This window comes from Hordeum vulgare, chromosome 1H (assembly GCF_904849725.1).
Source record: "Hordeum vulgare subsp. vulgare chromosome 1H, MorexV3_pseudomolecules_assembly, whole genome shotgun sequence".
In the NCBI taxonomy this organism is placed as follows: domain Eukaryota; kingdom Viridiplantae; phylum Streptophyta; class Magnoliopsida; order Poales; family Poaceae; genus Hordeum; species Hordeum vulgare.
The window spans coordinates 441160881-441172479 of record NC_058518.1 but is presented as its reverse complement, the minus strand read 5'-3'; the positions used below and the strand labels follow the sequence as shown (position 1 = coordinate 441172479).

Genomic DNA, 11599 nt, shown 5'->3' with positions numbered 1-11599 from the left:
GCAACGACTCCAGTCAGGGCGGACGAGCAGCTGACGAGCCTGCGCTCGTCGGCTCCATGGTGACGGCTAGCCGCGACGGAGCCGTAGCTTAAGGATGGCCTATTGTGTGGCCTTGGCGACGAGGGCCCCATTCTTCGCAATGGCGGCTTCCTGTTGCGCGGCGGCGACTTCTTTTTTGTCGGCCTCAACCTTCTTTCGGCCAGCCCTCTTCGCCGATTGTATGGCCTTCTGCTCTCCCGTATACTTTTTATTGGGTTGCTTCTTACGCATTGAGTAGGGGCGGATGGCCAGGTGGGCAACTGTGGCGGCTGGAACAGTGGCAACGACGAGATTTGAAGCGTCGTTCATGACGAGCTGCCGAAGGACCGAGTTACAATGGACGGGCATCCATTTGCGTGTTGGATGGGAGTGGAGGGAAGGAGAGTGAAGTGGCTAGGGTTTGGTCCAGCTAACGGATGAGAACGAATATATGTGGGGTCGATGCGGGCCAGTGTGGGCCAGACAGACGTGCCCGGTCGCGCCCGGGCTTCCTCATATCTGCACCATATTTGGGCTGGAAATGGGGGGTGCCGGTCAGCCCGGACGTTTGAGGTCGGTTTGAGAGGCCCATTTGGGTCGATCTTTTATGACCGGCCGGCCTGTCCGGACGCTTAAGAAGGGTTTGAGAGGTCCGTCTGTAGATGCTCTTAGACCAGATATTTTTTCATTTAAACTCAAATAGAGGCGCACGGACGAAATACGTCGATGCGTTGTAGTTGCTATTAGAGCAACTTCAATGCGGCGACCCATTTTGTCCGCCGCCGTCCGCTTGGGTCCGCGCAGACAAAAGTGATGTCCCAACGCGCCGATCCATTTTCGTCCCAAATTTAGGACTGAAATACGTCGGCGAGAACGCCTCTCGGTGTCCACCCCAAGCACCGCGGTCAACATAATTTATGACGGGCGCCCTTCTCAGGCCCACGCGTCAGCGACCGCGGTCGGCCTTTCTTAATCCGAGCATGCGATGGGGTTCGGCCATCTGCTTCCAGAACTCCCCCTCCCCATCTCTTCACCCCGTCGATGATCCTAGCCAGCAGCCATGGACAACGGCGACCTCGTCGTCGCCTGCCTCCAGGCTGAGAGGGCGATGCGTCAGGCGTACGACCGCGCCCGTGCTACACCCGGCTTCGCCCAGAACACCATCATCCTCTACCCCCGCGCGCTGCTCCCAGAGGAGGCCGCCTACCTCCATGCTAAGATGGCGACCCGCCTTGCGAACGAGCGCGCCCATGCTGCGCCACCGCTGCCGTCGACGAGCCTAGTTTTTTTTCAGTTAATAATGTAACGGGGACGCGTGAACCCTCGCCGACCTTCGTGGTTGGCTTTTAATGTTTAATTAATGCTTACTTATTATTTTCATAAATGTTTTTTTTTCACGCGTCGGTAAAAATGAATCGGGTCAGCGTTGGAACCCAAACGACGGAACGAAAGTTGGTGTTCGCTGGACCGATCAAAATGAACAAAATAGCTGTTTGTTTGTGTCGGCCCGTTGGAGTTGCCGGTACAGCTGACGCCTGGCGTGACTCCGAGTCCCCGAGATACGACCGTTTCCGGCAAAGTGCCAGCCATAAATCGCCAGCGATGAGGATAACGACAACACGAGCACGCGCCCGTCCATGGAGCCGACACCGCTGAGCGAATCAGTCGCACCCGACGAGCGCATTCGAGTCCGGCCGACGCGCGCAAGCCCCCTCACCTCACCTACCAACCCAACCAACCAACCAACCAACCGATCCCTCCACCCCAAGCAAAAGCAAAGCAACGCAAAGCCTAGCGTCGAGGCGGAGTCCGTCCTACTCCATCCATCGCGTCACACACCGGGCCGGGACTACAGTCCGAAAAGCACAGCGCAACCACACTCTTTGACCTTTGCCCCGTGATCTCAGTCGCCATCCTCCATCCATTCCACTGTGCTCCGCTCCCCATTTCCACCCTCGCACCCGCACGCTCTCCCGTCGTCTCTGCTCTCCTCTGCTCGTCGGGGAACCGACCTCGTGTTTTCTTGATGTCGGGCGGGCCGCGGCTGCCGCGTGCCCTGGCCCTGGCCCTGGCGGTGGCGGTGGCGGTGGGGTCGGAGGCGGCGCTGCAGGTCGGGTTCTACAATGCGACGTGCCCGATCGCGGAGGGGGTGGTGTTCGCGGAGATGCACGGCATCCTGCACGAGGACCCCACGCTGGCGCCCTCCCTGCTCCGGATGCACTACCACGACTGCTTCGTCCAGGGCTGCGACGCCTCCATCATGCTCAGGTCCAGGCGCGGCACGGCGGAGCGGGACGCCACCCCGAACCGGAGCATGCGGGGCTACGACGCCATCGAGAGGATCAAGGCCAAGCTCGAGACTCTCTGCCCGCTCACCGTCTCCTGCGCCGACATCATCGCCATGGCCGCCAGAGACGCCGTCTACCTGGTACGTACATGAAAGAAACACCACCACAGGTTAATTCTCGATCGATCTCCAGCCGGTTAGTTTGCTACTAGAGTAGCTGATTCGGTCTGGTTTTGGTTTGCACTTTGCAGAGCAAGGGGCCGTGGTACGGCGTGGAGACAGGGAGGCGGGACGGCAACGTGACGGTGGCCGAGTATGCCGAGAACGACCTGGCGCCGCCCGACTCCAACATCGTGGACGTCAAGACCTTCTTCAGCGTCAAGTCCCTCACCGCCAAGGACATCGTCGTCCTCTTCGGTACGCACCTTTCTTTCCTCTCCATCGCTTCACGCCTAGTACCCGCACTGACAAAGTGACAATGGCATCCTCCCTCCACCTCCACCTCCACCTCCACCTCCAGGGAGCCACAGCATCGGGACCTCCCACTGCGAGGCGTTCCAGAAGCGGCTCTACAACTTCACGGGCGCCATGGAGCAGGACCCGTCGCTGGACGCCGGGTACGCGAGGCAGCTGCGGAGGCTCTGCCCTCGCCGCGGCCGCCGCGGCAGGACCAAGGTGCCCATGGACCCCGGCAGCGGCTTCACCTTCGACCTCAGCTACTACCGGCACGTGCTCGCCACGGGGGGGCTCTTCCAGTCCGACGGCAGCCTCCTCCACGACGCCGCCACCAAGGCCTACGTCCAGAGGATGGCCAACGCGTCGTCGCCGGACGAGTACTACCACGACTTCGCGGCGGCCATGGTCAAGATGGGCCGCACCGAGGTGCTCCCCGACCACCTCGGCGAGGTCAGGGCCACCTGTGGAGTTTTTGTTGACTAGCCTTAGCCCTTAGGTTCGGAGCACATACACACATACACTGGTTGATTTGTACGAGGATTTCTGTTTATACCTTCTCTTTTTTGGTCTCTAATAGGAGTAATATTATTGACTCAAGATGCAAAAAATATGCAAGGCAGTTTCACGAGCCTTTTATTATCACTTGTAACTGGGTTGTACGAATAGTCCACGTACTAATACTGTGCTGTAGATGGTCGTCGTCTCATGACGAGTCCTGCATCGAGCTAAGTATCTCTTACAGTACATCTCGTTGTTTGACCAACCACCTGTTTGGTCTACCACATTTGGGTCAACAAATCTGGCCAGATAAACAAAATAGTTTAGCTACAGAGCGCGTCAGCCATTATGCAAGTTATCTGGTGTGAACAAACTTCTGTATTGATACAAGTTGTACTAAATAGTACTACTCCCTCTCTTCCTAAATATAAGAGCCAAAACGAACTGGCAAAACGTCATACTAATAAAATCAAGTGCTAGCACAGTAATACTGATGCACTCAAAAACTTGTACAATGCACTACAATTTGCAAGTCAAAATGTTGAGTCCACGTATGTGCTTCGCTCCTGATAATAAAATCAAGTCAAATCGTCTTCCTATTCTAAATTTGCAACTTAAACATTTTGGCGGAGTTTTCTGTAGCAATGAACAGGTTTCACCCTAGTAAAATAGGAAAGCTTTGGAAAGAGCCACATCCAGTGTATGATGCAGTGAAGTTGTTCTTTCATTTGTTCAAGTTCGGTTTCAGAAATTACACCTATTGTAAAATGAAAAACTGTAAGTAAGAACTACACAAGCACCGCTTTTCAGAGACTACTACACATGACAAAGAAGGGACACTCGGCACATTGGTGCATACATTGTTATTTTTTACCCCATATATAGATCCCAGATGCTACTACTGCGCTTACTGCTCCAATGGATGCCAAAATTTTCAACTTTGAAGGACCTTTCCTAGTCACAGGTAATTCCATTAAACTTTGTACCTGCAAGGAAATTTGATTGAAGTGAGTATTATGAAAAACAAATATGTTCTCCCTGTCAATTCACCAAGGAAAGTAATCTAAAACTAGTATAACAGACGAAATGTTAAAAGAAGATCTTACCTCGATTGGTTGTTGCCAGTTTTTCTTTATCCCAGAGACATGCCCTTTTCCCACAACTGCCACCACCGAAGAATGTTCCCTTGCTACCTTCAATAATTTGGAAGACATGTACCTACAAAGCGTCTCAAGAAGTTAAAGCTCAACCATTGTTGTAACATTGAGAATAGCAACAGAAAATGATTTACAAAAGTTAAGTAATTTTGAAGTAACTCACATGTCGCGTTCATGCAAAAGTGTCTCCATCAGACTAGGAAACGCCTTACTCATCTCTTGAATGACAAGTGTTAGCATGTCAACGTCATCCATGTCCTTTAACTGAATAAACAAGCATTGGCATTGCTATGTTAATACAGTGAAGTAATTATTTCTTGTACATTTGATCAAAAAACAAAAAAGTATCATGGTATATTAACTCTCACAATAGTGGAGAGAAACAAGAAGGCCAGATGATATAAGTGCTCGCTGTAGCAAATGTATTGCCGAAGACAACATACCATTTTATTAAGATCTTCAGGGCTCGGTAAAAATAAGGACTGGAAGACAATGTAGTACAGAAATTTAGCCCTGTGCCACAATGACATTTTCCCCCAAGTTCTCCTCAGAGTGATCTTCAAAAGAAAAATGGAAAACATAGAAGGGCATCAGTTCAGTGCTTACAAAAATTAATTGGCGACCTATCTCCTACTTCATCAGTTCCTAAATATAAGTCGTTTAAGAAATTTCACTAGAGCACTACATACGGATGTATATAGACATACTTTAGAATGTAGATTCACTCATTTTGCTCCGTATATAGTCCCCTAGTAAAATCTCTAAAAAGACTTATATTTAGGAACGGAGGGAGTAGTACCAAGATTTCAAGAGAGTCAGGACCAATATGACATGCTGAATGTAAATAATATTATGCCAACAATAGCAGCAGTCAAGAGGTACGAGAATGAACACAAGATAACCCCGGGTGATGTTCTAACTTTAATCACTTAAAGTGGATTCTACTACAGCACAACACCATGACAACTAGGATGCATACAACCTTTTGGGTCCAATGTCCATAACCAACCTTGTCAGTTTATGGTAAATCACATTAGAAGATTGAAATTAAAAGCTTAAGAACAAGCAAGCAGTATTAACCACCGTTCAATCAATCCAAGCAGGCAGATGAGATGTGTATTTTTTCTAAAAACAAAAATCTATATCAGTAATATGAGTGGAAAAATTAATGGCACACGAATCAACAATTTATGTTTGATTCATTTGAATTGTTGGAATAAATTGTCCGTCGTTCTATTAGATGCATAGAAATAAGCGACAATAAACGTTGATCACATGTATCCATATGGAAACAAATTGGAATAATCAGTGAACTACTTATCTATGTAGATCCTTTCATGTAATTTGTTCTGTCCAGTACCCTTCTGAATGATAAGCTCAACCACTAAGTTCCGTACCTGGACAGGGCGATCTCCAAGGATAACTTTTCCACCATAAGTCATTGCTTCCTCAAATGCCACTCGAAATTCGGCTCCAGGTAACACATCAAGCTGGCTAGCAACCTTGGGTGCCAAAAGCAACATCATATCGGCTACCATGAACACTAGTTAAATTAGTACTGACTGCACAACAAAATCAGTGCATACCTTTGCAAGAAACCAGCTATAGAGAATCCCAAAGGTGTTCATCTTTTTCTTCTTCCACATGTCAATCATTTCGTTCATGGTAGGAACCTATGGGCAAAATCAGATCGAATGATGAACAAGAAATAATAATACTCTATAATAGAACATGCCAAACTGGAGATGATATCTTGTACAATCTATATGGTCTAATTTTTATGATACAGATAAATGTAGAAACAGGTTAAATACATGGCACTTAGATGAAGGATCTGTAGAAACTATACACCAAGAGAACCACTGTTAATGCATGAACAAGCACAACTATCCAACATTACAGTGATATATAATCCCAACGAAGATGCAGCACAAATATGTTTTTATTAAATTGGTGTCCATGAGAATATGCAATGCCATATCGACAGTGTGCATCCCATTCTGTCAATTAAGTCAAGTAGGTCAAATTATGAACAACTTCTGTTTTTACCAACAAATTCTAAAACAAGTTTCTTCTGGAGCAAACTTCACTCGTGTTATCCAATCAAATCAACTTGTAATTAGAGATATCTCTTGGACAAACTTCACTCGTGCTTTCTTATCCAACTTTATATTAGAGATATCCAACATCCGACAGAGAGTTGCTCTTCATTGATCAATTTTGTGAACCCCAACGCCATATTAAGTGGCTTTCACACTATTTGAGGGAATAATAGATGAAGATCAAAGCACAACAGACTCAAAATTCTTATAGTGTTTCATGGTAATTTGATTCACACAAGTACAATAGCTTCAATGTAATGAACCACTGATCATTATAGGATAAGCATCTATTTCCTACTTTGCTTATGTTGACAGTTTCATACCTGAAGGTTTTGTGGTGTCAGAATAGTAACCCTGCTGGAACACAATTCCAAGAACACGGCCTACAATTCCAAAAAAAAAAAAAGTGTTCCAAATAAATTAGTTTAAAATCTCCCATATCAATTACAAAAGAAAACACACCAAAACTGGCAGCCAACCTGCCAAATGATCCACCAATTGTTGAAACTACTGATGATAAGTAAAGAGAGGAAGAAACCTGAGGTTTCAGAAAGTTGATGACGGCTTTGACTTGATCACATGACTCCTACAATGAAACCAACAGTCAAGTTATCATTCCAGATTGCAAATGCCCTGATGTGGCCTTTTTTTAGCACATGCTGCACACTCAAAGCAAAACCACTGGGATACCAGTACTTATGATTTAGTACTAACACCCTTGCTGTATCTCGCACAGGACTAGTACTATGCCCAAGAACAATGCAACTTGCTTGCCGGGGCCAATGCAGGTTACACTAATACATCTCTACCTTTTGTGCTTGTGCTCTAAATCTTGGATCCACAGAACGTTCTTCGCTTCAAGAGTAAAATTACCGCCAAAACTGAACCAATGTACGCGCGCAGTGGTGTAGAAACTAGAAAAACCAATACAATGCCCACAAAGGGACCAGGCCAGACGGAAACGTGCAAGCAGGGGTCCTGCAATTGACGCTCGAAATCCGTGGCACAAGGGCAGGCAGGCTCACCTGCGAGACATGGGCGGTGCCGACGACGTAGACGCGGCAGGTCTCGCCTTCTCCGGCCGCCACCGCCTCGGGCGAAGTGTAGCACTCGAGGCACACCACCCCCCTGGCGAGCTCCTCGGGCAGTTCCCTGGGCCCGTCGGCGCCCGCGTCCTCTCCCCCCGCTCCCGCCTGGGCGTCCGCGAACTCCGAGTCGTCCGCGCCGGCCTCCCCGTTGGCCTCGGCGTAGACGTCGGCATCGGAGGCGGGCGTGGCCGGATCCATCAGAAGGCAGAGCGGCGCGAGGCGGCGAGACGCGAAGCTACGGAGAATCGGGGCCGGGGCTCGGCGGGCGGGGAGCGGGCGGGCGCGAGGCTGTTGCGGGGTTGGGAGGAGGAAGGGGGCGCGGTGGAGGGGGAGGAGGCGAGGCGGAGGCGGGCGGATCATGTGCCGGTGGGCGTCAGTTTGGGGTGGGATTGCTCGTCGTGCCGGAGGCGGAGGCTATGGGATGGGACGGGACGGCCTGTGACGTGGCCTCCGTCGGTGCAGCGGCTGGGATCGCTCTGAGAGACGTGGGAGACGGGATCTCGGCCGTTCGAACCACCGACGTGGCCGCGCCTCGCTGACTCGCTTTGATTCGTTGCTTTGCTTGATCTGTCGTCCCCGCGCGGTTGCATATGCATCATCGTCGTGCTCTGTCGATGGCCTCGGGAGAACGGCTCTCGTCGTTCGCATCACACCGGGGCGACCCATTAAGTAGTTTTTTTTTCTCGCATACGCATCATCGACGTACTATATCTCTATTATTAAAGAAGGAATCTACGATCGTCGTGATGGTTCAACCTCGATCACCTTCTCACGTACGATCGGCACCCCCTTCCTCCTGCGCGTAAAATAGGTAGCTCATCCGGTGTTTGACGTGGCCCAGAAATCAGCCCAACGCTTGCTCCCATCCCCGACCGAACACACAGAAAAAAAAATCGCTAACACGCACACACATCTCCGCCTCCCTCCCGCTCCCAACTCCCTCCCCATCCCGATCACAATCCCATCTCTCACCATGAGAACTCGCCGCCACCGCCGGTTGTGCTCGTCGCCCCGTCACCTCTCCATCCGTTGTCACGCGCCTTCTAGATCGGTGAGGGGTGCCTCCCGTCCCTTGCGCCCGCCTTGGTAGAGAGAGGGGGAGAGAAAGAGATAAGAGAGAGGGAGGAGCGGACATCAGCGGCGCTGGCCTAATCACCGATAGAGGAAGACGAGGTCGTGGTTCCAACGCGTGGCGGATCGGCGCTACTAATTCACGGCTGTCGACTTCTTTGTTTGCTTCTGGTCGTGGGCGCGGCGCACCTTGCCCTGATGTCGTCCAAGAGGTATGCAATCCATTACGGTCATTTCATAACTCGAACGCCAATGCGACCATCCTTGCTGACATTCACTTCTGGGCAGCCACAGGAAATACCCTGATATGTCGTCGTTATGCAGATAATGAAAGACTCGAGCTGACAATCTGTGAACGAAGCTCGGGGATGGCGGTGTCTATTTTTTATATATGTTTGGTCAACGAAACCTGTGGCTTTTGGCTGTAGATGCTGCAGTGACATGATCATGGCATCAGACTAATACACAGCAGCTGCAGTTGGAGGGAACTATGGAGCTGAAGGTGTGCAGGCACACGAGAGTATGGATGCCCCACCAAAGGTATCAGTAGTGGAGGAGAACCTAGCTGGTGAAGGTCACAAGGTGAGATTGAAAACTTCATTTTTTTTCATGTATAATTTATGCTGAGCATGGCAGTTATCATTGCCCTGAAATTGTATTCTGATTTCTGTCAACGATTGATGTGCACAATGCTCCCAGCATTATTATTATCATCATCATCCTTTTTGATGTTGTTTCCTGTTGCTGTTGATGTGCACAATGCTCCCAGCATTTCTATATGCCTAACTAGATGCTATTAGTTGGGGTATAACACGCTTCACTCCATCTAATACATCTAGATGCTATTAGTTGGGAAATTATTTTTAGAAGGTGTTCTCAGAAATGGGCTATCATGTGTGAAGATTCATAGTTTTCAAGCCAAATGATCAATCTTATGACGACATTCATGACATAGTTTGTTGAAATGATCTAATATTATGCAAAAGTGTGCATATTGGAATGGAAAACAATGTTGATTAAGGAAATTTTCATTTTCCTTGTATGTAAAAATCATTTTCCATTTTTCAAGTGTCCAAAATGAGTATTTTTGTGAAGGACCTACCATATATTTGTTTTAAAATTGTACGGAATCATTTTTCTAAAATATTAGTCCATATTTATTGTACAATTGACAAAATGTGTGGGTGTTAAAATCTTTTATCCACCTCTCATGAAAAAGACAAATTTATATCAAATTAGTTAGAAGCGGGTGAAATTTGAATTGTAGCTGCATTATAGTTTGCTCTTTATTTTCCCGAAAATCATTTATAGGTACATAAGTATCTATTTAATCAGAAATACATGGTGTGGTGGCTTGACGTCGAGGTTTGGATAGTGGTCAAGGGCCCCAACACCAGAGCGCGTAAACTTGCATGCCAGCCGCATGGTCACCGCCTGACTGTTGCGTTGTCACGCGTTCTATGTGGAATATGCATGTCTAGTGGGTTGGACAATCTCTCGATAGGTGTTAGGAAGAAGAATACAATAGAGAGAATCTCACGAGGAGACTGAACTAAGCTCAAACATGAATTAGCAACCAAGTGTTTGATTAGTGATGCGGGTAATGCGCATAGAAAATGGGCCTAAATTTTGGCTGAGGATGATCATCTACTAAGGAGACTCTCTTGGCAATTTTTTAGCTCAAATGGATGAACTTAGGTGGCACTTGCTTTGCAAAGTACCACACTGTACAGAAATATGGATGTTGAAGTTGGGATCAAATGAATGAATGGATTGAGCTGGAATTTGGTGTATGATGTTATTTTGGGCATATGAAGGCATTGTAAAACATTTATACCATCTGGACATGCCAAAGTGACACTTCCTTCACAATGTGCCAATCTGGACAGAAAATGGTAATTGAAAGTGGGCTCACATAGATTATTGGATTGAGCTGAAATTTGAAGGAGGATGATAATTTGGGCACATTAAGGCACTATAAAAAATTCATAAAATTTGGATAAACAAAAATTGCACTTCCTTCACAATTCTCTCTACTGAACAGAATATTGGGAAAAATATTGAGGAAAACAGGCTGAATTAAATGAGCTAAAATTTGATGGAGTGAGGTTAGATGGTTAGTTTCATTCCGTGGTAAATTTTGATCAATTATAAAGCAATATAAAATGTAGTTGCTTCACAAATTGAAAATATTACCAGAAACAAAGACTGGATGATGAGCTCACATGGATTGTTAGCTGGGGCTGAAATTTTGCGAAAAGCTATGGTTTTGGCATATAGAAGATGTGGAAAAAATTCAACTCATCAGGATATTCCTAGCTAGTACCTCCTTCACAAAGATGTTAGCTGAACACAAACTTTGGAAATTTGCTGAGAAAGTTTACTAGGCAAATAGATACGAAAGTTTTCATGAGGCAATTATTTGGATAGTCAAGAGTGCCCAAACTTTTTGAGGGCAATCACTAAAATAGAATTAGCACTTCCTTCACAAAGTGCTATTTCGAACAGAATATGAAAATGAATATTGCTGAATTATTTTCGAACTATGGAAGTAAGGGTTTTCACATATTTGAGGAATATATGATCCAAAGTATTTATGAGATTTTTTGAGAATTTTTGGAATGACAGAATTGTAGGTTGCTTCACAAACTAGGGCAAAAATTGACACATGGACATGACACGTAGGCAAAATTGATGATGTGGCACCTAGTCATAGCTATGACCATCTATATTGGTCGTAATTAGCTACAAATTAGGCAGCGGACCAGGGCTATCTGTTTTATGACCATTTCCAGTAAGGAAGTTATGACCTTTTTTTGATGAAAATAGTCGTTAGTTTTCAGGGTTAGGACCCCTCCGGACATCTTACGGCCAATTGGTCTCAAATGGTCGTAGATTTATGACCATTTTCGCGAGCGTCAC

General features: G+C 47.2%; 2 protein-coding genes across 4 annotated transcripts; one reads left to right on the top strand and one right to left on the bottom strand.

The window, feature by feature from the left end:
- The first annotated feature begins 1793 nt into the window (after positions 1-1793).
- LOC123443513 (peroxidase 1-like) lies at positions 1794-3403 on the top strand. The gene is made up of 3 exons (XM_045119904.1): positions 1794-2446; positions 2557-2722; positions 2826-3403. Exons 1-3 carry the CDS (start codon positions 2045-2047, stop codon positions 3242-3244), a joined length of 987 nt encoding a protein of 328 aa, XP_044975839.1. The 5' UTR covers positions 1794-2044; the 3' UTR covers positions 3245-3403.
- On the bottom strand, positions 3370-7992 carry LOC123443493 (traB domain-containing protein-like). 3 transcript variants are annotated; one of them, XM_045119887.1, is made up of 10 exons: positions 7544-7992; positions 7057-7104; positions 6842-6901; positions 6003-6089; positions 5814-5918; positions 4860-4973; positions 4580-4680; positions 4366-4477; positions 4119-4245; positions 3370-3560 (listed from the first exon to the last, which is right to left on the bottom strand). In XM_045119887.1, exons 1-9 carry the CDS (start codon positions 7964-7966, stop codon positions 4123-4125), a joined length of 1173 nt encoding a protein of 390 aa, XP_044975822.1. In that variant the 5' UTR covers positions 7967-7992; the 3' UTR covers positions 3370-3560; positions 4119-4122. The 3 variants fall into 3 exon arrangements, with proteins under 3 accessions (XP_044975822.1, XP_044975830.1, XP_044975815.1); XM_045119895.1 differs by lacking the exon at positions 4119-4245; XM_045119880.1 differs by lacking the exon at positions 3370-3560 and having other exon boundaries at positions 3963-4245.
- Between the last annotated feature and the right edge of the window lie 3607 nt (positions 7993-11599).

What these genes read in the sequence shown, in the direction of transcription:
- LOC123443513 (XM_045119904.1), top strand. Translation starts at nt 2,045, where the DNA reads ATGTCGGGCGGGCCGCGGCTGCCGCGTGCCCTGGCCCTGGCCCTGGCG. An exon ending in CCAGAGACGCCGTCTACCTG is followed by an intron (nt 2,447 to 2,556) that starts GTACGTACATGA and finishes TGCACTTTGCAG; the next exon opens with AGCAAGGGGCCGTGGTACGG. An exon ending in GGACATCGTCGTCCTCTTCG is followed by an intron (nt 2,723 to 2,825) that starts GTACGCACCTTT and finishes CTCCACCTCCAG; the next exon opens with GGAGCCACAGCATCGGGACC.
- LOC123443493 (XM_045119887.1), bottom strand. Translation starts at nt 7,966, where the DNA reads ATGATCCGCCCGCCTCCGCCTCGCCTCCTCCCCCTCCACCGCGCCCCC. An exon ending in ATAGCTGGTTTCTTGCAAAG is followed by an intron (nt 5,919 to 6,002) that starts GTATGCACTGAT and finishes TTGGCACCCAAG; the next exon opens with GTTGCTAGCCAGCTTGATGT. An exon ending in TTGGAGATCGCCCTGTCCAG is followed by an intron (nt 4,974 to 5,813) that starts GTACGGAACTTA and finishes TTTCTTTTGAAG; the next exon opens with ATCACTCTGAGGAGAACTTG.